Here is a 21,428-nt window from a genome sequence, read left to right as displayed (position 1 = left end):
AGTGTTATTTGTTTTCATAGGGGCCTTGCTTCCCGGTGCATCCAACACTACTGGTGCAGCTTGAGTTACAAAGGGCTGATCAACAATAATGTTGGAGAAGTAGGGCAGTACTGGAGTCCATGTTTTTGTGACTGTATTCAGGCAGTCACTCGTGACAGCCACAGATCCCCGTCTGAGCAAAGTACTGTCAGATAAAGATATATTACAGGCAGTGATTTCTATTACATCTTCATTATTATGCAAAGCCACAGATGTCACTTTATCTACTGTGCAGTTTCTCGTCGAAGCACCTCCCATACCGCCAATTGCTTCAGTGTTTATTAAAGGCACGTCGGAATTGGGAGGCACAGTGGGGAGGTAGAAAGTTCTAATGTCAGCAAGAGGACATGCAGAGTCATTTTTTCTGCCACGCTTTTTACCAACAGAGTTTATTTTGGGGGTTGAACATGACTGGGCTGCATTGCTTGTGTTTATGGCACTCTCAGTTGCATGCACAGTTCGCCATATATTTTGGGGCGGCGGCATATTAGTCCTTAGAGTATATAGGTGCCACATCCCTTTTAAAAAGCGCTATCAACAAGAGAGAATTTCACCACCAAAGAGGTTGGAGGAAAAGAAATATTAATAATTCAAGTGGTAGTATTCAAAGAGTAGGCTAAGCTACACTTGCCTCAGCAGCTCAACAGGATAGTCCACGTCCGGCACAGGCGCTACGCACCGCAAACAGCAAACAGTACTTCGTAGTACTTCTGCGGTGCGCGCGTGAATGCGCAGGGCCGGGGCTATTTGTAAGGCATGTCCCGAGGCTCGGGGGGCGGAGCAACCTGGTCCAGGAAACCAGGAAGCTTAAAGATAGAAAAGACACAGAAGCTAACGTGCTTATGAAACAAAGCAAAAGCACACGGGAGGGGGTTCCAAAAGCACACAGTGGGGAGTGGAGAGGGGATCCAAAAGCACACAGGACCCAGACTCCAAAAAGTCTCCAAGAAAGTCTCTTCTTACTTTTCTTAAAGCAACAGTTGCCAATTGGTGTGACTGTTAATGAAGTCCTCCCAAGGCAGTCACGCCACTTGAACAGTGAAGCTGACTCGCTGAGACTCCACAAAATACGCTCCGTAGGATTCCAAAGATATCACAGCAAACAGTACTTCGTAGTACTTGTCCCTTGCCCCAGACCCTCTGGCATTCTTGGACCTTTAACTTTTATTTTAAAGAACTCTGGAGTGGACGTGGCATCAGCCATGTTGTCCCTTTGCCCTGAACTAGCTATCAGTTTGAAAAGTGTTTGAAGGTTACTTAGTCAGGGAGGTTAGTGATGGTTTTGAGAGAAGCTTCTGCCAGTCGAGTGCACGACCTGCGACTGAGTAAATATTCCAATGATGCTATTAAACGTGAGTGCCCGTTATTCCACTGCTGAGCTGCATCTGTTCAGCAGGCCTAACATGCAGTAGAACTCCAGCCTCTGCTGGTTGATGGGAAGATGGAGCTATCAAATTATTACCCATTTCAAGCTCACATGTAATGCCACAGGGATCTAATCACGCTACATTGGTGGATGGCAAAATAAACTTGAGGCGCTCTGAGCTTGTGTTAGGTTATTCATTGGTTTTGGGATGTGTTGACTAATTTTGATTGGGCATGCTGCTATGCCCCTAACACCCGCCACTACTCTTTGTTCGACCATGGCAAGCTGAGTGAGCTAAATTGAATTTCTCCTCTGACTTGATTGTGTCCTTTCCTCCATGCCCCTCTGTCAACCTGATCTCTTCATGTAGCTTGGTGCCTAGGGGACAGCTCCTTCACCTCCTCTATGAAAGGGCCATAGCAGTAGTCCTGTCCGCCACCTCTGATAATGGGGATTTGGGGTAGTTTATCAGATGCCCTCACCTACTCCCTCTTGCGCAGATTCACAGAAGTCAGGCCCTAACTGCTACTTTCCTTTAAGAACCTGCATATCATCACTCACACTTGCACTTGCCCATGTATCATCAGTGTCCTGCTAAGGAACTAATGCCTCATACTTCACCTGTATTGCCTATTTCCCTGTGCCCCACTCCTGTCCTCCTGGTTTTTAATTCGCAGCCCTCTCCTCATTCATAGGGTCACTGCTGCACCCCTGCTAATTCTGTAGTGTGGTTTCCCTTACGCCACGATGTGTTTCAGCTTTTGGGAATGGCACCACAAGAACACTCATGACTTTGCATGTAGAGTAATCCTTAGTGAGTACACTAATATTTAAAAAGCTCTGACTGGGGAAAATAGCTGGAAGGGGAGACAAATTAAATTGCATGGAATCCCTTTTTCCATGGTTGTCACGTCAAAGAGCTTTCTACATGCTGTTGTTCATTTTATAACAGTGTGACCCCTGTGTGCTTTATGCAGCACAAGGTGTTGGATGTGGGCATTGAGATGCCCATATTATCACTCAATTTGAAGTTCCACCTGCATAATGTTGTCCCTTAAGTTGAAGTGATGTGGAACAAGAGAGAGACACCATCCTAAATTGTGTCTGAACAGGTTCTGGCATATCCTGCCGATGGTAAGGCTAGCACATCTCTACGACCCATGGATGCCCATCCTTAACGGCTGCGAGGACCACCATCACTTGCTGTGATCTGTATGGCTTCAGGCCTCCTCCTTGGGAATGTAATATTTGCATAAATGCTTGTCTTTCCTTTACAGTGTTACATAGTCTTGGCATTAATGGGAGGGGAAAGCGAGTGGCGGCTGGGAGGATGGAAGTGAGGCCATTTTTCTGTACTCCGATTTAAAGCATGCACTGGAGATTGAATACTATATTATGTTGCTTGTACGGAAACCTCAGTAAAAGTGGTTCAACACAAATAAAATGTAGTCCTGAGAATGAATACTGTATTATGTTGCTTGCACTGATACCTCAATAAAAGGGGTTCAACACAAATAAAATGTTGTCCTGAGAATGAATACTATTGTATTTCTTGCACTGATACCTCAATAAAAGTGGTTCAACACAAATAAAATGTAGTCCACACCTGAGAAACACACTGGCCTTCCAAATTGCAATTCCAGAATACCATACTTTTGCAATTAACACATATTGCTTTGAATGCATAAATGATTTATGAACAGACGTCTTAAGAAGTGTATTTTCATGCTCGTTCCTTGAGAAAGAGGACAGGTTCATTTGACTTCTCCATTTCTTGCAGGTGCTGGTTATCACTCTGAATCAAAAGCAAAGGAATATAAACATGTCTGTAAAAGAGCGTGTAAAAAGGTAGGTCTTAATCATTTGTGTCTCTTTAGGCTATTAATATTACGCACAACCGTTTTTATTTTGAATAAAAGTTCGTGCATCATGATCAATCTGCACACAAAAAGTATCTGTTTAATGGGTATTTATAATGGACTTTTCTTGTAACTCGCATATACATTTTCGTGGGGTATAGGTTAAAAGTTTGCATCAAAAGGTTCGAAATACAATAGGTTCGAGTACATTTGCTCGAAAACAAAAGCTTCGAATGTTTTTTTTAATTTTTTGGGGGGTTCCCCCAACCCCTGTTTTTGTGGTAAAAACCACTTTTTTTTTACCAAAACGAAAACCCTCCAAAAAATATATAATTTAAAAAAAAAATTCGAACCTTTTGTTTTCGAGCAAATGTACTCGGCCCTATTGCATTCGAACCTTTTGTATTCTCACCTTTAACCGGACACCATTTTTTCGTGCATATCCAGTCCACCCATCAACCATGAAGCCAAAGTTAGGGATCAAACCAGTCTGTCTGAGGTTAGGAATTTAAGAACTGTGAGGTGGAACCCCTGAGGTTGTTGGTTCTTTGCTCATACACAAGCAGGAAAACCAGGGAAAGTAGGATATTTTATGAATGTGCGTTTTTTCTTAGTCTTTCGAAAAATGTGAAACGTAATGCCTAAGGAAAAAAGGACTGACCTTTTAAATCTAATGCTCCAACAGGCGTTATTGTTCGTCCGGTCTCTTGACAAGTGAAATCACCAGATGTGAATCTCAAAGGACGTAATACCTACCTGTAGGTGGGCATATGAAACGGGTGCTGTTTGTTGTCCCATGTGTAATCCATTAACCCGATCATGTTGAGCAGGAATAGCAGTTCTATAGACATGAACTGTTATGTAGGAAAGTGTAAGTGCCAAATCGCCAAGAAAGTGAATTACATACATTTCAAAGGATGCAAAGGGAAGGAATCTACCTTAAAATAGCGATTTTTTAAATTTTTTTTACTGCTAGGTCGAAAACCTCGAATTTAAAACAACGTATTTTAGCAATTTAAAATGCTGGGGCAGACCCCCACAGCACCGCCCCCCCCCTTTTTTTAAGAAATACACCCAACCCATCTATGTTTTCGTCTAAATTAATTGTTTTCAATTCGAGGTTTTCTATCCCACGGTAATGGTCTGTGATATTTTGTAGTGATACCAAGGGAAGCAGGTACCTAGATAAACAAAAGCACAGAGCCCGTTCTTGGAAAAAATGCCTAAATTGCTTTGGCATATGGGACTGGCCTCCAAATAAAGAACCTTAGGATTTAAGTGTTCACTCAGTAGGTGAACAGATCCACCATCCGGGGAGCCCAGTGGGAGGATAGAGCCTAAAACACAGGGTGAAAAATGTGTAAGTCACGTGACTCTGAGCTTCCTGGAGCACCGGTCTGCAATAGTGTTGCTAGGCTTGGTCTAAACTTGACTGAACCATGATAATGGAGACAAACTTACCAATATTGTTTGCCCATGTCTCCTCCCATCCTGTTACATAACAGACAGCTGTTAGGGTGTCCTTTCAATGCAAAATGGCACAGTGCGCTCTGTCCTTGCCAAATGTTTTGATAATGCATTCCTGGTCGCCAGTTTCATCTTGGCACTCTCTTTTAACAACCCAGTGGAGGCGGTAGATTTGGTGTCTCGCATGGCTTCTAAGATGGAATCCTTTGCAAAGGATGCAGAGTACCCACTGCTTAATTTGTGAGGGGGCTTGCAGGGGCTCAGCCCAGCCTTTATTTCTGAGCTGTGCCACTTATTTTTAAGCCAAGCTTGTTTATGTTGTAGTGTGTTTTGGCAACTTCATTATTTTAACTGTCCGTCCGTCGTAGTAACAAAAAAATCAACAGCATTGTGCACTGGTCAGGGTCTCTGCATCCTGGGCTGGCTCATTGGTATTCACAAACCTCATGACCCAGGTTGGCAGGGCAGGACTATTTATCAATTTTCATGAAAAACAATGAAATGCAAGGTGACAATGTTGGGCACTGATGCTGGCCATGTCCACACTGCTCCACTCAGCCTGCATGACATTGCTGCACATTCTCTAGTGTAATAACCAGCAGGACGGGTCTTTGTTTCCTGTGGTTAGATGGTTAACATGCTCCACTTGACACCGATAGGATTAAAGCAAAATGTCAAAGATGATGCGTTTTAAAGAAACATTTGTTTTTCAAGAGATAACTAATTTGTGATGTTGATTTCACCCTCAATGAACCAGAGGGAGTTGGAGCTTTAACCCCGAATATATTGGCACCGTATGGAGCAGCCATTTGACACTGTATAGAGCAACAGTGGGTGGTGTCAACAGTAGACAGGGTACTGCCTCTCCCCATGCAAGAAAATATTTGGGCATGGCACTTATTTTCCTACAAATTAAGCACTCCCACCATCGAGCTTTGTCGGACGTTCCCAACCAACCCACTAGAGCGTATGTTTGTCAAGCAGGTGCGCTTTAAATAGAGCAGGAGGCACTTGTAACACGAATGGTGGGGGAGTTGCAGGTGGAGTGTGGCGGTCATAGGCACTCGGCTAGAGCGGGTAAAACAGTGCAGCGGCATGGGAACGGGGAAGCCTGTCTCCTGAAAATAGACCCTCAAACTAAATTCTCCAATGCCATGTCAAGTGAATAAACATCTCTGAATTGAAATACCAAATGCATCTAGAAATACAAATGTTAGTTGTCTACTTTATCTAAAATGAAACGTAACAGCAAGAAAAGATGATGTGGCGATATATGAGACAGGATTGAGTAAAACAGCCACGTCTTCTTGAGACATTACTAAGGTTTCTGGGATTACTACTCCAAAATGTAATGAAATATAAAGATTTTTGAAAAAATGTTTTCATACTCCTAAGAGATACTGCATAACTGCCTTTTAAAAGAATATTGACTTACCACCATCCAGTTTGGTTAACACAAGTGCCTCAGGGGATAAGAAGCATTTGAATTGCTATTTTCGTACAGTTGTGAGATTGAAAAGTAATATTGGCTTCAAGATTAAAACCAAAATGGGGGGCGCTCGAGAGCCTGAGCAAGATGGCCGCAGGGTGATTGAGCTCTGCTTCAAACGAGCACAATTGCCAGTTACTTTTGCTAATCTGTCCTCATGGGATGTAAGCCCACCGCTGAGATCCTGATCATTTACGACATGCCATGTGTTTTTTGCAGATGAATCCACGCTCGTACGAACCCTTGCTTTATTTAGTGGCCTGTGACGCGCTGCTGACACTGGGGCCACTAGGCGACCGCTGAGAAAGGTGGCGCCATCACCTTCAGCTGTGTGGCGGTCGGCTCGTTCCCTGGGTGCCCACCGACTCTATGAATGTTATATGCTACATGGCGGAATTAAGCGGATCCGTGGACGCCGCTACTGCTCTGAGGGGAGCTGGATGCTGCTTGCCGGTGAGTGGCCTCCCCACAGCTGCTGTGGAGGGGGTGGTGTCTTCCACACATGCCATGTCGGGCCTGTGGCGCAGCCTACTTGGAGCGTGCTTGATTCCTGTGCATTTGTGTGGAGGTGCAGCTCAGGGCTCATCTGTGCCACTGCTCTTATGTGGCAACTTCACCGGTACCTCTTGACTGCCTTTCTAAAGAGTATAGTGCTGGGAGCTGCATGTGATCGGCGCAGCTTGAGGTTTCGGGCATGGAGAGCAGCACATTTCTCTGCTCCACCCCTTCTTTGAGAGACCAGTTTAGCAGTGAGGGGGTCTCGATGTATGAGCGCCATTGACTCGCTTTGTGGGGTGCTAATCAACATCTGTGATTGATTGTGAACATGTGACACATACTTGAAGTGTATAGCCCGACCATATGAAATCCGTGGGCTGCTGCCTGTGCGCCACTACAACACAGTGAGGTTTTACTATGAACACAGGCACAGCACACGCCCGCGTGCTATGTGGGGGCTATAATCTTGGTGCACACTGATCCTGCAACCAACAGCTTCACTATCCTGACACCTGAGGTATCTAGTCTGTGCAGATCATTGCGTTGTGTGGCCAAGATGGATGTTCCTACGCAATTGCAGTTGATATTGGTCAAGATGAAGACAATCGGTCAGCGCACAGAGAAAAACAATGGCACAGTACAGGACATTGTTAATGAACTTACGGACATCAACACTCGCCTTCATGCACAATCTGAATGCACCACGGGCAATGAGAGATGCATAAGTCCCTGGGGGGATAATCAGGACACAGTATCAATGGACTTCGATGCCCTGATCAAAGAAGTGCAGAGACTCTGGGCCAAAGTTGTGGATCAAGAAAACCGATTAAGGCAGAATAACATACGCCTGGTAAGGATGCCGGAAAACGTGGAAGGTATGGACAAGGATAGTTTTATGCATGATCTTCCGCGACAAGCTCCATCTGGCAGACCCCAGATCAATTGTCATAGAGCCTTTACACAGAGCTCTGGTCCTGAAACCTGCCCCGGAGAAACACCCTTGTATTATTGCTGTCTGCTTAACTTCCAGCATAAATTAGTGATCCTGAAGGAGTTCGGGCGGCAGGCACTTTGCTAATTGAGGGCTCGACAGTTCAGATCTTCAATGATTTTTCTATCGAGGCCATGAAGCGCAGGTGAAGTTTAACTGCCTTTTCGAGGCCTTGAAGGACTCAGATCGCAGGTCCTATCTTCGATTTCCAGCTATATGTTTCGGTCCAGATAGACCGCCAATGGCCTACATCCGATGCTACGGATGAAGCCTGGAAATTCATGAAAGTGCATGATTTGCTTGCTAATGATCATATCCCAGAGGAGGCTGCTGGCGTGAGAGCAGTCCTTTCGGATGTATGGCCCTACCACGCGGCAGGGCTGGTAGAAAGCGGGTCATCAACCAAAAGGCTTCAGATGCAAATAAGACAAACGCTGTAAGAGGTGATGGCTGCTGGACTACGTTCTCTGGTACCTGATATTGTCCTTGCCTCGCTCTGGATACCTTGAACTGTGCTGATGCTCTGTGCTGTGGGGCATGGGCGCTGTGGGTTGCCAGAACTGGACTGCCTCTATCAATGTTAAGGCAGGGGTCTGTGGTTGGGGTCCTTGCACCTTGAGGCAGGGGCATGACCTGTATATTTTGTTGGTCGACCCTTTTGACTCCTATGTACCCATGTGAGATGGACGTCATGTTTGAATCGCTGGTCACCGGTAGCTTAATGGCCTCCTTGTACCAATAAACCACCCATATCACCCATGGGGGGTGGTATGTGTGAGAAACAAGAGGGTGTCTCACCTACTAGTCCCCAGAGATTTCTCTCTCAGGTGGCCAGGGCACAGCCATCGCCTTTGGACCCAGACCCTGGGGGTGCACCAGTGCGGGAGGATCATCTGGCTGAGGGGTCTTCGGGGAGTGGGGGTGAGGTAGCCTATGGTGAGACGCAGTATTACCCCTATTTTGTTTATCCAACACATCCTATGTTTTAGGATGCTCTGAGATCCCAACACCCCCTCTCCCCCACCCTCCTTTTTACACAAACACTGGGCCCAGGAAGAGGGTGACTGAGAATAACAACATTAACTTTCACACATAGTACTAGACATGTCCCGCGATTCATGTCAGGCAAAGTCAGGCACTTGATTCCAAGTGCATACACCTGATAACAATTAGCTCTCCTCACACAAATAAAAGGCAGAACCCCAAAATACGCTTTAAGCAAGGCTGAACACGAGTACGAGCGGGGCTTCTGGTACAGAGGCAAATCTACTGGAGCAGAACGATGGACCCAGGGACCAGAGCAGCGGGTTGAAAACCCCAAGAGTTCATTACTGAAGGTTGTTGCCTCCGTCTGACTGCGAAAGACACGTGGAGAAGGCCAGATTGCACAAGTGAAGATTGCATTATGTTTCAAGGACGCCAGCAACCCTCCCAGGTGAACATCAGTGTTGGGGAGGCGAGGCCAAGCCTGTGGTACTAACCTTGACTCGTGAACTGGGAATCGCAAAGACAAGAAGCGACGCACACAGCCGGTGAATTGGCAAGCGACCTGAAAGTCAGGTGTGTGTTAAAGTTTGAAGTAGCAACACAATATCGCAAATAAAGGCTGCATGCATATGAATGAAACACGAGGAAAGGCAGACCTGTGAATGAACTTTGAAGTAAAAGATAGCTGCGAAAACAATGATACTAAGTAACGGAGTGGTCTGGCGAAAGGATGTAGCCCACTCGAAAGTCTCAGTGAAAAGTAAATTGTTTGAAGCGATAAACCATATGAACAGCAAAAGTGAAATAAAGAAGTTTAACTCCTAGAGAAGGGGAAGGTGAAAGTTGAACTGTAAACTGTGAGTGAAAGTGCTCCTGCAGTGGTCTGTTAAGAAAGCCACGCACATTCGAAGGTCTTCGACATCCGAAAGTGGTCCAAGCCCGACCAAGGGAGACCCGAAGTGAAATAAGCTTGGGGAAGGGATCCCCCTTGCAAGTTTGTGTTGAACCTTATCGTGACAGGTCTGAGCCGGGCAGAGGAGGACCTTTGTGAACTTTTTGTTTGCAACATTATTTTGGAAGTCATGAAAAGGCCACCAAGGGGCGCGCACATGTATGCAGCTTAAACGCGCACCTCCGGACCCCAGGTTCCGAAAAGCGCACTGAGCCCCACATGGACCCCCCCAGATGGAGTAACAGAGAGCCAGGAGGTGGGGGAGACCTTGGGCTACTCGCTGGCCAAAGAGCGGAGTAAAACGAACATGGGAAGGTGGAGAAAATCGTCCCGTTAGTACCAGCGGGAAAGTGAAAGTAAACACGCTGGCAGGAAGAAACACAGAGACAGCCTCTGCCGCGATGCACATGCCGGCGGAGGCAGAGAGGTGAGGAGGCCCTTGTGCAGAAGGCCAGGACCTCAGGAGGGACTGTCCTGCCCCCCTGGCCTCCAGCAACAGCTCTCTCGATTAATGAGAGGAATCAGAATAAGGAGGCAGCGAATGCGCCGTGGCTGCCGGGAGCCTGAATTGAAGTGTGCCCTCCCATTGTAGAGGGCCAAGACAAGGGGACAGAGTGGCACAGGGGCACAAAAGAGGAGGAACCGGCCCCCTGCATGGAACAAGGAGTGTGCCCCCTCCTGTAATATTAATAATGATAATAATTTAGCATTTATTTAGCGCTACGAACCCTCGGGTATCTGAGCGCTGCTTATTATTACCAACGGTGTGTGGTGCTCATTTATCGACCTCGGAAGGATGAAAGGCTGAGTTTGGCCCTGCCGGGATTCGAACCTGCATCAGCAGGCTCTGCACAGATGTCAAAGCGAGCGCTCTACTCGCTGTGCTATAGGACCGGCTATCAGTGTTACTTCCAATTGAAGGGGTACAGAGATTGGGTGTGGGCCCGCAGGTGGGATCCTGGGGCATGTTCCGTCTAAGGAAGGACCCCCGCGGGGAGACCTGAACTGCATGGTCCCATCTCAGAACAGAAGACCCCGGCAAGGGGGCAGAGAGGCATGGGCGACACTACAGAGGAGGAACCGGCCCCCCACAGGAAACAAGGACCGCGCCTCCAAATACCAGCACCCCTCCCAATCGTAAGGGACAGGGACTAGGCGTGGGCCCCTAGGTGGGAACCTGGGGCATGTGCCCGCCTAGGGGAGGTCCCCCCTTCTGGCAGTAAAGCCCTGAGAAGGGAAAAGACGTCAGGGGAAGAGCAAAACGCACCCTGGGAAGGGACTCAGGGCACGAAGGTGCACACGAGGAGACTATAAAAGCCCAGGATCAGACCAAACCTGGTAGGGGGTCTCCCAGGGTTTTAAACGGACAGAGGAAGAGCCACCCTGACCGAGGGGGGAGCGAACCCACCCTGTGGTGAACCCGCTGTTGGACACCCTTAAATACTGGGCACCAAACCCCAGAAGGCAGTGACTAGGTGTGGGCCCCCGGGGACCGCCTAGAAGAAGGTCCAGAAGAGGAGAGAGTGAGTGGTGAGGACCCACAGTGAGTGGTGGAGAAGTGAAGCTCCCGAAGCCTCAAGAGGATAAAAAGCAGCCCGGGCGGGCCATCCCAAAGAAGACGCGGGGGGTGAGGAGGCCTGTTCCACTGACCCACTCCCACACTGGAGGGGTTTACCCGTGGGGAACGTTGAAACTCAGAGAGGAACCCCAAAGGAACATCAAAAAGAGGGGCACAGAACATGGTGGTGATCTCCAACAGCGCCAAAGAAGGCCCCGAGCAAATCTGGTAGAGGCAATCCCAGAACAAGTGCAGGACACCCCCCCACCCATGGACTGGAGGGTTAAGCTGGGACATTTTGAATTCCAGAGGCCAAAAACAGAGTGCATCATTGCAGATCTCAACATGTCGGAAATGGGATTTGACGCTATGTCCACCAAGAAGGACATTGCCTCCCTCCTAGAGGAGATAAGGGTGATGAGGGCCAACATAGGAGGAAAGGTGGATAGAATAAATGTCTGAATTTACAAGGAGGACGAAAGGCTCCAGGCAGTTGAGAACAACCAGTCCTCCCTCGAAACACTGGAAACTCAAATAGCCATGAGGCTGACGGAACTCGAAAGAAGGGAGGGGGAGGTGACCCTAAAGATCGATGACTTTGAAAACCATAAAGGAGGAAAAATTCGAGATTTTTTGGAATCCCGGAGAAGGAGGACGGATTGGAGCAGGACCATGAGGCTGTCAAGGTCCTGTTTGGAGACAAGAACATTGATGAGCCTAAAATTGACACAACTACCCGGACAGACAAAAAATCCTGGAAAAAGCAAAGGGCCAGGGCTTAGTGGCCCTGGGCAACGTGAAAATTGCGATCTACCAAGACCTGTCTTTGCTTACACTAACAGAGTGGGCTATGTTCCCTCCTCACGAAATGGCTCAACAGGAAGGGGTTGAGATACCGATGGGGCTTCCCCTTCTCTGTATCTTTTGAAGTCGATGGCTATAACTACAAACTGGCAACAGAGGACAACATTCAGAGGGTCATGAGAGAACTGATGGAAGGAATCACTCTAACAATATAAGGAGAGGAGAAAAGTCCTGAAGAAAGGAGGTGGCGCAAAAAGGGGCCGAGTAGGCGCAGAATTCTCGGCTCAAGGAAGTTTATGAAACTCAACACCACCCCGGCTGGGCCTACTTGAGTTTGTGAGGGGAAGGACCAGTGGATCGGCTAAGGCAGGTGTCGTAACTGAAGGAGGGGAGGGGGATTGTTTGGAAAAGTTTGCATATCGAGAAAGAGGAGGAAGGAAGGTGGCTCAAGAAAAAGAGCTTTGTTAAGCAGTTACTGGGTCTAGGAGGACCTCTGTGAATTAATCTCGTCTGAGGTCATGACCCAGGATGGGGTTGGAGGCCTGGGGGCAGTGGGAGTTAAGGGGAATTGTTTTGTGTGATATTCAGAATGCTCAGTTTCAGGATGGTGTTTATGTAACAGGGGTTATCGGCTCCCTTAACGTGCAGAGCCTCAACTCACCAAGTAAATGCTCAATGGTCCTTCGGAAATTTAAGAGGGAACAACTTGATTGATGTGCATTCAGGAGACCCATTGCCCGAAGGGTAGAGAACCCCAGCTATGATCCCGGGAGGTGGGGGAAGTGATAATGGCTTCTGATGTGAAGAAAAGGCGAGGGGTCGCAATCCTGATCTCGTCCCGTCTGGGCTTTCAGGTGGAATCGGTACTCACCATCACAAATGGGAGGTATGTGTTTGTCAAAGGACAGCTGAATGGTTCCAGACTAATGCTGGGTTCCGTGTACGCTCCAAACGTGGGGGTCGGTGTGAATTCTGGAAGGGGGTCAGGGACAAAATGATTGAGTTTGCGGAAGGGAAACGGGTGGTTGGGAGGGACTTTAACATGGTATTAGACCCTATATGGGACCGCAAGACAATGGGAGAAAACCGACAATAAAGGTAAAGGTGTGAGATTCGGAGTGATTTAAACAAGTGAATGCAGTCTTAGGCTTGTATGACTCCCTAGGCCCCCCACTGGAGGTTGATAGTCTGTATACCTTCTTCTCAGCAGTACATGACTCCTTTTCGCGAATAGAGCTGATGCTGGTGGACACAACCTTGTAGGTGCAAGTCTTGGACTGCCAGGTCACACCAATACCATGGTCAGACAATGATATGGTAAGAGTAACAATGGAGGAATGGAGGACAGCGGGCCCTGGGGGAGCTGGAGGTGTAATGATTTTATACTTAATGATAAGGAATCAAGGAATACTTCCTCTTCAATGACACAGGAGAAGTAAGGATCCAATCAGTCAGGGAGGGCTTTAAGGCTACCATACGGGGGGGTCCTGATAAGGATAGGGTCGAAAAAGAAAATGGAGAGAGGGGAGAAGGAGAACGTGCTCCATTGGAAAATAGCACAGATACAGCCGGGGGGTTTTCAGGGGAAATACATATCTCCGACAGAGGCGAAGGAGCTCCGGCAATATTTAAAACATGATTCAAGGGTTTTATAACACAGGACACAGAAAAAAACTCCTGTTTCTGAAACAGAAGTATCATGAGAAAGGCGACAGGGCGGACAAGATCTTAGCATGGAGGCTGAGGGAGCGGAGAACTCTCGTATTAATAGAAATTGAGGAGGGGAGACTCCATCTATGACTCTAGAAGCATTGGTAATTTGCAAACTACTACAGTACTCTGTATGCCCCAGAGTGGAGCGGCGATGAGGCACAGATAGAAGAAATTCTGAGGGGTCTGCCACTACCGGGTCTCCCCAAAGAAATTGTGGAGAACCTCGAGCACCCCATAAATGTAGAGAAGGTCCTACTGGCCATCAGGGGGATGAAATCAGGGTCAGGTCCGGGGGAAGATGGCTTCTCGATGAAATTTTACAAACTATTCACGTCACTGCTGGCCCCACGCCTGGTGAAGGTATTTAACGCATGCCTACAAGGGGAGGCCCTACCACCTACGATGTTGCTTGCAACGATCGTCACAAGGAAGGGGAGGACCCCGCCAGGTGCTCTTCCTACCAACCTATCTCTCTCCTCAACGGGGATGTAAAGATCCTTGCAAAGGTTTTGGGAACAAGACTGGAAGTGGGACTACCATTATTAATACATGGAGATCAGGTGGGCTTTATAAGAAGGAGGCGGGGGTTAGACACCATCCGGAAAACAATTAACCTGATCCACGGTGCCCAAATGAAGTGCCTAGAAGCCTGTTTGGTGTTGCTGGACTCAGAGAAGGGCTTCGACGGGGTTGAATGGCCCTTCATGATGAAGGTTCTGACTAAAATGGGGCGGGGACAAACTTTTTGAGATGGGTGTCAGAACTATACAATAAACCCAGGGCCAGGGTACGAGTCAACGGGGGTCTCACAGAGACTTTCGCGCTAACAAGAGGTGCAAGACAGGGCTGTCCCCTCTCTCCATTACTTTATGCCCTAGCGATGGAGCCTTTGGCAATTGCGATTCGGATAAATGGACAAATTAAGGGTATAGCGGGAGGGGGAGAGATCGAGTACAAACTCTCGCTCTTTGCAGATTAAATATTGGCCTACCACAGAGATTTATGGATAACAAATAACATCTTGCATTGTAGGTCTGTTTGTATGATTTGTTTTTTTTCTGATCAATTGTTTCTATTGTGTGTTTTGCACAAGTAAGAATGCTTTTTGAATGAGTATGAATGAAGTTGATGTGGATGAGTCGGAGTGTGGGATCACAGTATGATGTGTTGTGTTAATATGATGAAATTGCTCGACTATAGATTTAGCTATGTTTTTCACTAGTTTTAAATGATTGTTAATTGTGTGTATACTGTCTTCATACACTATGATGAATTCTAGAAAATAAAATAAAAGAAGACATTGCAACAATCAGTTGAATTTGATTTCTATGAGAAGGGATTGAAGTTGAATATGTATAATTAATTGAATGCAATGAGAGTCTGTACATGCCTTTAGCACATGTACACTTTGTGATGTACTGCCCATACTCAAGCAGAGCCCCCTCCTCAAAATACCAGGTCATGAGGGTAGACGGAAAAAGTATAAAATACCTGGGCATTCAGGTGGGCCCAGGGATCTAAACGAGATGGTTTCAGCTAATTACGACCCCCTCAGGGCTCAACTGAAAACTGACTTGAAGAGATGGGACCCCACCCCCTAATTCTGACCTGGTACAATAGAATGGCTTCAATAAAGATGAATGTGCTCCCCAGGCTGCTGTATCTGTGTGCAGCAATCCTGAGGCAGCTCCCTGAGAAGTCCTTCCTAGAAGTCACAGGGGAACTTGATTTATATGGAAAAATAAGAAACCTAGAGTTAAACTGGCCACCCTGACACTCCCAAGGGACAAGGGGTATTTGGGTTCCCTGATATCCGCCTGTATTATAGGGCAGTCCAACTTAGGGTGATGCTCGAAAATATGAGGGACGACCTGAGGACCTACTGGTCCTATTTGGAAGACCCTGAAGCACACCCGTTGAATATGCAAGACTACAAATTGTCCCCGATCGGATCCATTCCGGAACGGCTGAGATCTCACCACACTTTTCGAGGTATTTTGGTCAATTTGGCATGAATCCAAGGGCACTGAAGGCCTCGCGTCATGGCCCTCTCCGATGTCCTCTGTGTGGGGAGCCCCATTTGACTTCAGACACCAGGGCCTGTCCTTCTCACGGAAATGGTCGATATGGGCCTCGAACGGGTAGGACAGCTATTTATAGAAGGGGTTTTTCTAAACTTGGCAACTGGCCGGGAGTTCTTGGGGAGGGACTCGATTTCAGTGTTCAAATATCTCTGCATCAAAGGCTAATAACGGATCCAGATCAGTAGGGAAAGAATTAACGGCAATGGAAAAGGTAATTGACCTTTCTCCAGCATGGGGTCTGGCATGGATTCACATGCTCATGAATATTCCCCGTCGTCAGGCTGGGAATCCTCGGTAAAGAAAAAACCAGTATCAGTTTCGTTTCTGATCTGTCTTTCGTAGTAATAACCAATCACTGGTCTCTGCGTCATACTGACCACAGCCAATGACTGCCCTCTACCTAAGCACCGCCTCTGGCAGCCATCTTCAGATTTTTACCGCACGTTCATGTGTTGGGATCCTCGTGCTATTGCTCTCGAGCGTTGGTGCTATTTTTTCACGTTTTTTCTCAAAAACTTCGTTTTTTTCGGTCAAAAGAGCCTCAAGCTCCACCGACTCTCCATCCGATCAACGGGGACCCGTGTCGGATTCGTCTGTGCCCCTCAAGGGTGAAGATTTCGTCGAGCTACGCTTTTGGAGGATTCCAGAAGCTTCTCAGGCCCGGACATGGCCCAGGAGAAGGGAAGCTCGACGCCCGGAAAGCTGTTCAGGGTCTGCCCTGGATGCCAGCTGCAGAACGTCTTTAAGGAGGACGAACACTCCTTTTGTCTCTACTGCTTACATGAGGACAAGACGCACGTGGAGAAGGACTGTGCGTTTTGCGGCAATATGTCGGAGCGGACCATGAAGGACCGCCATCAACGTCTCGCCAACTGGCTGGAAGGGAAGAGCCCGTCAGGCGAGAAGAAGAGGAAGAAATCCGAGCGGTCTTCTAAGACCTTTGAGGACGCCCCGGCGACGGGGGTCCAACACAAGGCCAAGCACTGCGAGTCCGCTGGCACCGGGAGCGCCGAACGGTCGCGCTCTACGGGCGCCAGGCAGGGCGCACCCTCCCCGGCACCTTCAGCCACGAGCCAACGCTCTGGGTCGGGTAAGAGGAAGGGCGAGCACCCGGCGAAGCTCCTGGAGAGGCCCCGGTCGAGCTCGAAGGCCCCATCGGAGGGGGAGCGAGGCAGTGTCCCCCCCCTCAAGGATAAGGCGGTGAGCGCACCTAAGGTGGTGAAGGCCTTAATCCATCCGGCCAAGCCCTCTATCGAAACTGTCGCGGCGGCCCTGGCTCAGCCTGTGGAGGCTACACCAGTGGTGGCGACCTCGGAGCTCAGAGTCTCCCTGCCACCTCGGAGGGAGTCCTCTTTTGTGCCCATCGATAGGACCCCCGTGAAATCCCCGGCGGGGAAGAAAAAGGGGGGGCAGGGGGTCGTCGTAGATTCGGCTTCAACCTCGGAGGAAGAGCTGATCGAGGTCTTAAGCCACGGCCTTGGCGTGGAAGAAGACCGGCCCGTCGGGATGGATCCCGACGCAGGTGACGACGACATCGTCGAGGGTGCCGACGGGGCCCCTGATCGCCCGTCGGATTCCCCTCTGCCAGCGCCGCAAGACAACTCGGCGGCCATTTTGTTGGCTATACAGTCCTTATGCTCAGAGATAAGGACGAGACTACCGTTGCCGACGGAGGAACCTCTCCCGTCGGGGGATCCTGAACCGGGACCTTCTGGTGTTCCCCCACCCAAGAAAAGAAGGATTCACCCTCCACCTCCTTTTCAGCTGTCGCGCCCCGTCCAGCCCTCCTCCCCGTCCACCCGAGGGGATGATACGGGGACTGACACGGCAGCGACGGGTACGGACGACGAGGTATACGACGAGGATCTACCGTCGTCACCTCCCACCAGGGCTTCTCCGCCCGACGAGATTGGATCGTTCCACTCCATGATCGCCAGGGCATCCGAGCTTTTCCAACTCTGCCCTGAGGAGAAGAAAAAGGAAGGATTCCTTTATCAACAGCGCAAGGCCAAGAGGAAGACGGTCCTCGCGGTGCCTCTACTGGACGACATTTGGGATGAGGGCCTCTCCCTCCTCAAGAACCCTTCCACGACGCCAGCTAGAAGAGACCGGTACGAGAAGTAGTACCGGGTCCCGGACGCGGCCCCCCTGTGCCTCCGGGCGCAGCCTACCCCGGACTCCGTCGTCTCCGCGGCGGCCAGGAAGAAAGCGGGGGGGGGTGGTGCGGCCTCCACATCGACTTCCCCACCGGACGGCGAGGGAAAGAAATTGGACGCTATGGGACGCAGGGTCATCTCGTCTGCAGCGACGACGATTAAAGCGGCCAACGCCTTGGCTATCGTGGCCCGCTACGACAGGGAGCTAGGTACAAACTGGCTCCCCTGCTGGACTTCCTACCGGACGACAAGAGGGCGGATGCCCTGGAGATCCTACAGGAAGGTGAGGTGGCGTCGGACCACGCCATCACTATTGCGACGGACATCCCCGACACTGGGTTTCGCCAGTTGGGCAACGGCGTGTGCCTTAGGCGGCGTGGATGGCTCAAGGCTACGGACTTCCGTCAAGACGTACAGACCAGAGTCCTGGACATGCCGTTCGATGGGAACAACCTGTTTGGGAAAACAGTGGAAGATTCCCTTCAGGCCATTAAAGCGGACACTGAGACGGCCCGGGCCCTTGGGGTTCTGCAGCAACGACGGACGCCCTTTCGGAGCAGCGGAGGCAAGGGCGCCTCCAAAGGTTCCGGCGGCGGTTTCTCCACCTACCGTCAAGCGGCCCGCTCGTCGTCTCAGGAGGCCTACAGAGGACGAGGCAAGTCTGGCGGACCCTGCCGTCGTCGCCAAGGAGGTCAAGGCGGCAAAGCCTCGTCGAAACAGGATTGAACCGGCCGTGGGGTCGGGCCCCCACCGAAGCACCCCGGTGGGAGGCCAGCTGGCGAGCTTCGTCAGCGTGTGGGAGTCCATCTCCACCGACCGTTGGGTGCTGGACGCCTTAGCCCGGGGCCACGCGCTCGAGTTTCAAAGAAGGTGCCCGCGCGTCCCCCCCATGGCCAGGAAAGAGCTTCACGTCCCTCAGCTTCTCCTGGAGGTAAAGGCGATGCTCAGGAAGGGCGCCATCGAACTCGTCCCAAAGAGGCTTCGGGGCTCCGGAGTTTACTCGAGATACTTCCTCGTGAAGAAGAAGACAGGAGGATGGCGCCCCATCCTAGACCTGCGACGTCTGAACAAGTTCATCAAGGCGCAGAAGTTCCGGATGGTCACCCTCCAGCACGTCCTGGGTCAGCTGGAGGAAGGAGACTTCCTGTCGTCGTTGGATTTGGAGGATGCCTACTTCCATATTCCCATCCTAAAGGGGCACGAAAATTCCTCAGGTTTGTGGTCCAAGGGCGTCACTACCAGTTCAAAGCCCTCCCCTTCGGACTACGGTCGGCACCCAGGGTATTCACCAAGTGCCTTGCACCGGTGGCGGCGCAGCTGCGCCGCGAGGGGATCCACGTCTACCCCTACCTGGACGACTGGCTCATCCGAGCCAAGATGAGGGAGCTCGCCGTGGAGCACACGGCAAGGACCGTCCAACTTCTCACGGACCTGGGATTCTCCGTGAACTACGCCAAGTCCCACCTGGTACCCGCGCAAAACGCACTGTTTCTGGGAGCGAAGCTCGACACAGTGTCCCTTCTGGCCTCCCCGTCGGAGGAAAGGACCAGGTCCATCCTGGGCAAGATACAGCGGATGTTGGTTTCCGACGCGGCCAAGGTGAGGTCCATCAAGTCCCTCCTCGGAATGATGTCTTCTTGCATCTACCTCATTCCCATGTGCAGGCTCCGGATGCGCCCGTTGCAGGAGTTCCTGGACGCGCGCTGGATCCAAACGACGGGCGGCTTCGAGGAGAGGATCACACTCGACGAGAGTTTCCGCCGAGCGGTCCGGTGGTGGGGCACCCGCGCGCATCTGACGGCGGGCATGGACTTCCAGACCCCAGACCACCAGGAGACAGTGACCACGGATGCCTCCCTGGAAGGGTGGGGAGCGCACACCGAAAATCTGCACGCGAGAGGCCTTTGGCTCCCGACGGAGAAGTCCCTCCATATCAACGTCCTGGAGCTCCGTGCAGTGTTCTGGGCCCTCAGGTCCTTCCTTCCGTCCCTCAAGGGCAAGGTGGTGAGGATCTTCACCGACAACACCACCACCATGTTTTACATCAGGAAACAGGGCGGAACCAGGTCCCCAGCACTGTCCAAGGAGGCGCAGGACCTGTGGCATTGGGCCGTCGCCCAAAGGATGTTTCTGGTGCCGTTTCATCTGGCAGGGATAAAAAACACCATCGCCGACTCACTCAGCAGGGAGCTGCGCTCGTGCCACGAGTGGGAACTACGGCAGGATCTAGTGGATCGCCTCTTCCGATGGTGGGGCACACCCCAGATCGACCTGTTCGCGACGGCGACGAACTCCAAGTGCCGGAGGTTCGCCAGCAGGTTTCCCCAGCCAAGGAGCATGGGCGATGCTTTCTCGTTCCCCTGGGCGGGCCTGTTCCTATACGCGTTCCCTCCATTGCCACTACTGATCCGGCTCATCAACCAGCTCAAGAGGTCACGGTGCAGGATGATCCTCGTCGCACCTGCGTGGCCGAGGCAGATATGGTTCCCGGACCTTCTGGACTTGTCAGCGTCCCCGTCAATCAAGCTGCCAGTGGACGCGGATCTGCTCTCCAGGGAAGGAGGCGCCATCCTCCACCACGACCCGAAGTCGCTGAACTTGCAGGCCTGGCTCCTGCAGCGCTAGAGTTTGGAGGATACGACATACCGGCCGACTGCAGAGAGGTTCTTGCAAAGGCCAGGGCGTCCTCGACTCTTAAATGCTACGGACACAAATGGAAGAGGTTCTCTGTCTGGTGCCACGCACAGAAGATTAACCCTCTAAGGATTATGGCTCCCCAAGTACTGCCGTACCTGTTGACGCTGGCCAAAGCTGGACTGGCACACGCGTCCATCAAGATTCATCTTGCTGCGATCTCCCGATACACTAGAACCACGGGGCGGACGTCCTTGTGGTCTCATCGTCTGGTGAAAGAGTTCATGAAGGGACTGTTCAGATCGTTCCCGCCGGTGAAGGCTCCGGCCCCGGCGTGGGAGCTCAACGTGGTGCTGACCAAGCTCATGGGACCTCCGTTCGAGCCTCTGCACTCGGCCCCGTTGAAGTTCCTGTCGTGGAAAACAGCGTTTCTTGTGGCCATCACCTCCGCACGACGGGTGGGAGAGATCCAGGCCCTTTCCTGCAAGGCCCCGTACTTGACTTTTCACGACACGAGGGTGGTGCTCAGGACGCACCCCTCCTTCATGCCCAAGGTGCCGTCGGACTTCCATCCCAACGAACCCTTGGTGTTGCCTGTGTTTTTCCCGTCGCCTTCGTCGCCGGCTGAGAGGACTTTGCACTCGCTGGATGTGGCTAGAGCGCTGAAGTACGTGGATCGCACGAAGTGTTTTCGGAAGACGTCACAACTCTTTGTGAACTTTGGACCTGTCAATCAGGGGAAGGCTCTCTCGAAGGCTTCCATTTCCAGGTGGCTCTCCGGCTGTATCATGTACTGTCACCGGTTGGCAAACCGACCGCTGCCTGGCCGTC

At 50.5% G+C, this 21,428-nt stretch overlaps 1 protein-coding gene across 1 annotated transcript in view; it reads left to right on the top strand.

The window, feature by feature from the left end:
• TASP1 (taspase 1) overlaps window positions 1-21,428 on the top strand; it is a 2,293,647-nt gene that overhangs the window by 424,215 nt on the left and 1,848,004 nt on the right. Inside the window, exon 3 of the mRNA XM_069608337.1 lies at window positions 3,186-3,253. Within this exon, the coding sequence (XP_069464438.1) occupies window positions 3,186-3,253 (68 nt within the window). The remainder of the gene's footprint in view (window positions 1-3,185; window positions 3,254-21,428) is intronic.

The sequence above is a fragment of the Ambystoma mexicanum genome, chromosome 4q, assembly GCF_040938575.1.
Source record: "Ambystoma mexicanum isolate Mex_15411 chromosome 4q, UKY_AmexF1_1, whole genome shotgun sequence".
Lineage (NCBI taxonomy): Eukaryota > Metazoa > Chordata > Amphibia > Caudata > Ambystomatidae > Ambystoma > Ambystoma mexicanum.
Note: the sequence above shows the minus strand (reverse complement) of the source record. Positions and strands in the feature narration are given on the sequence as shown.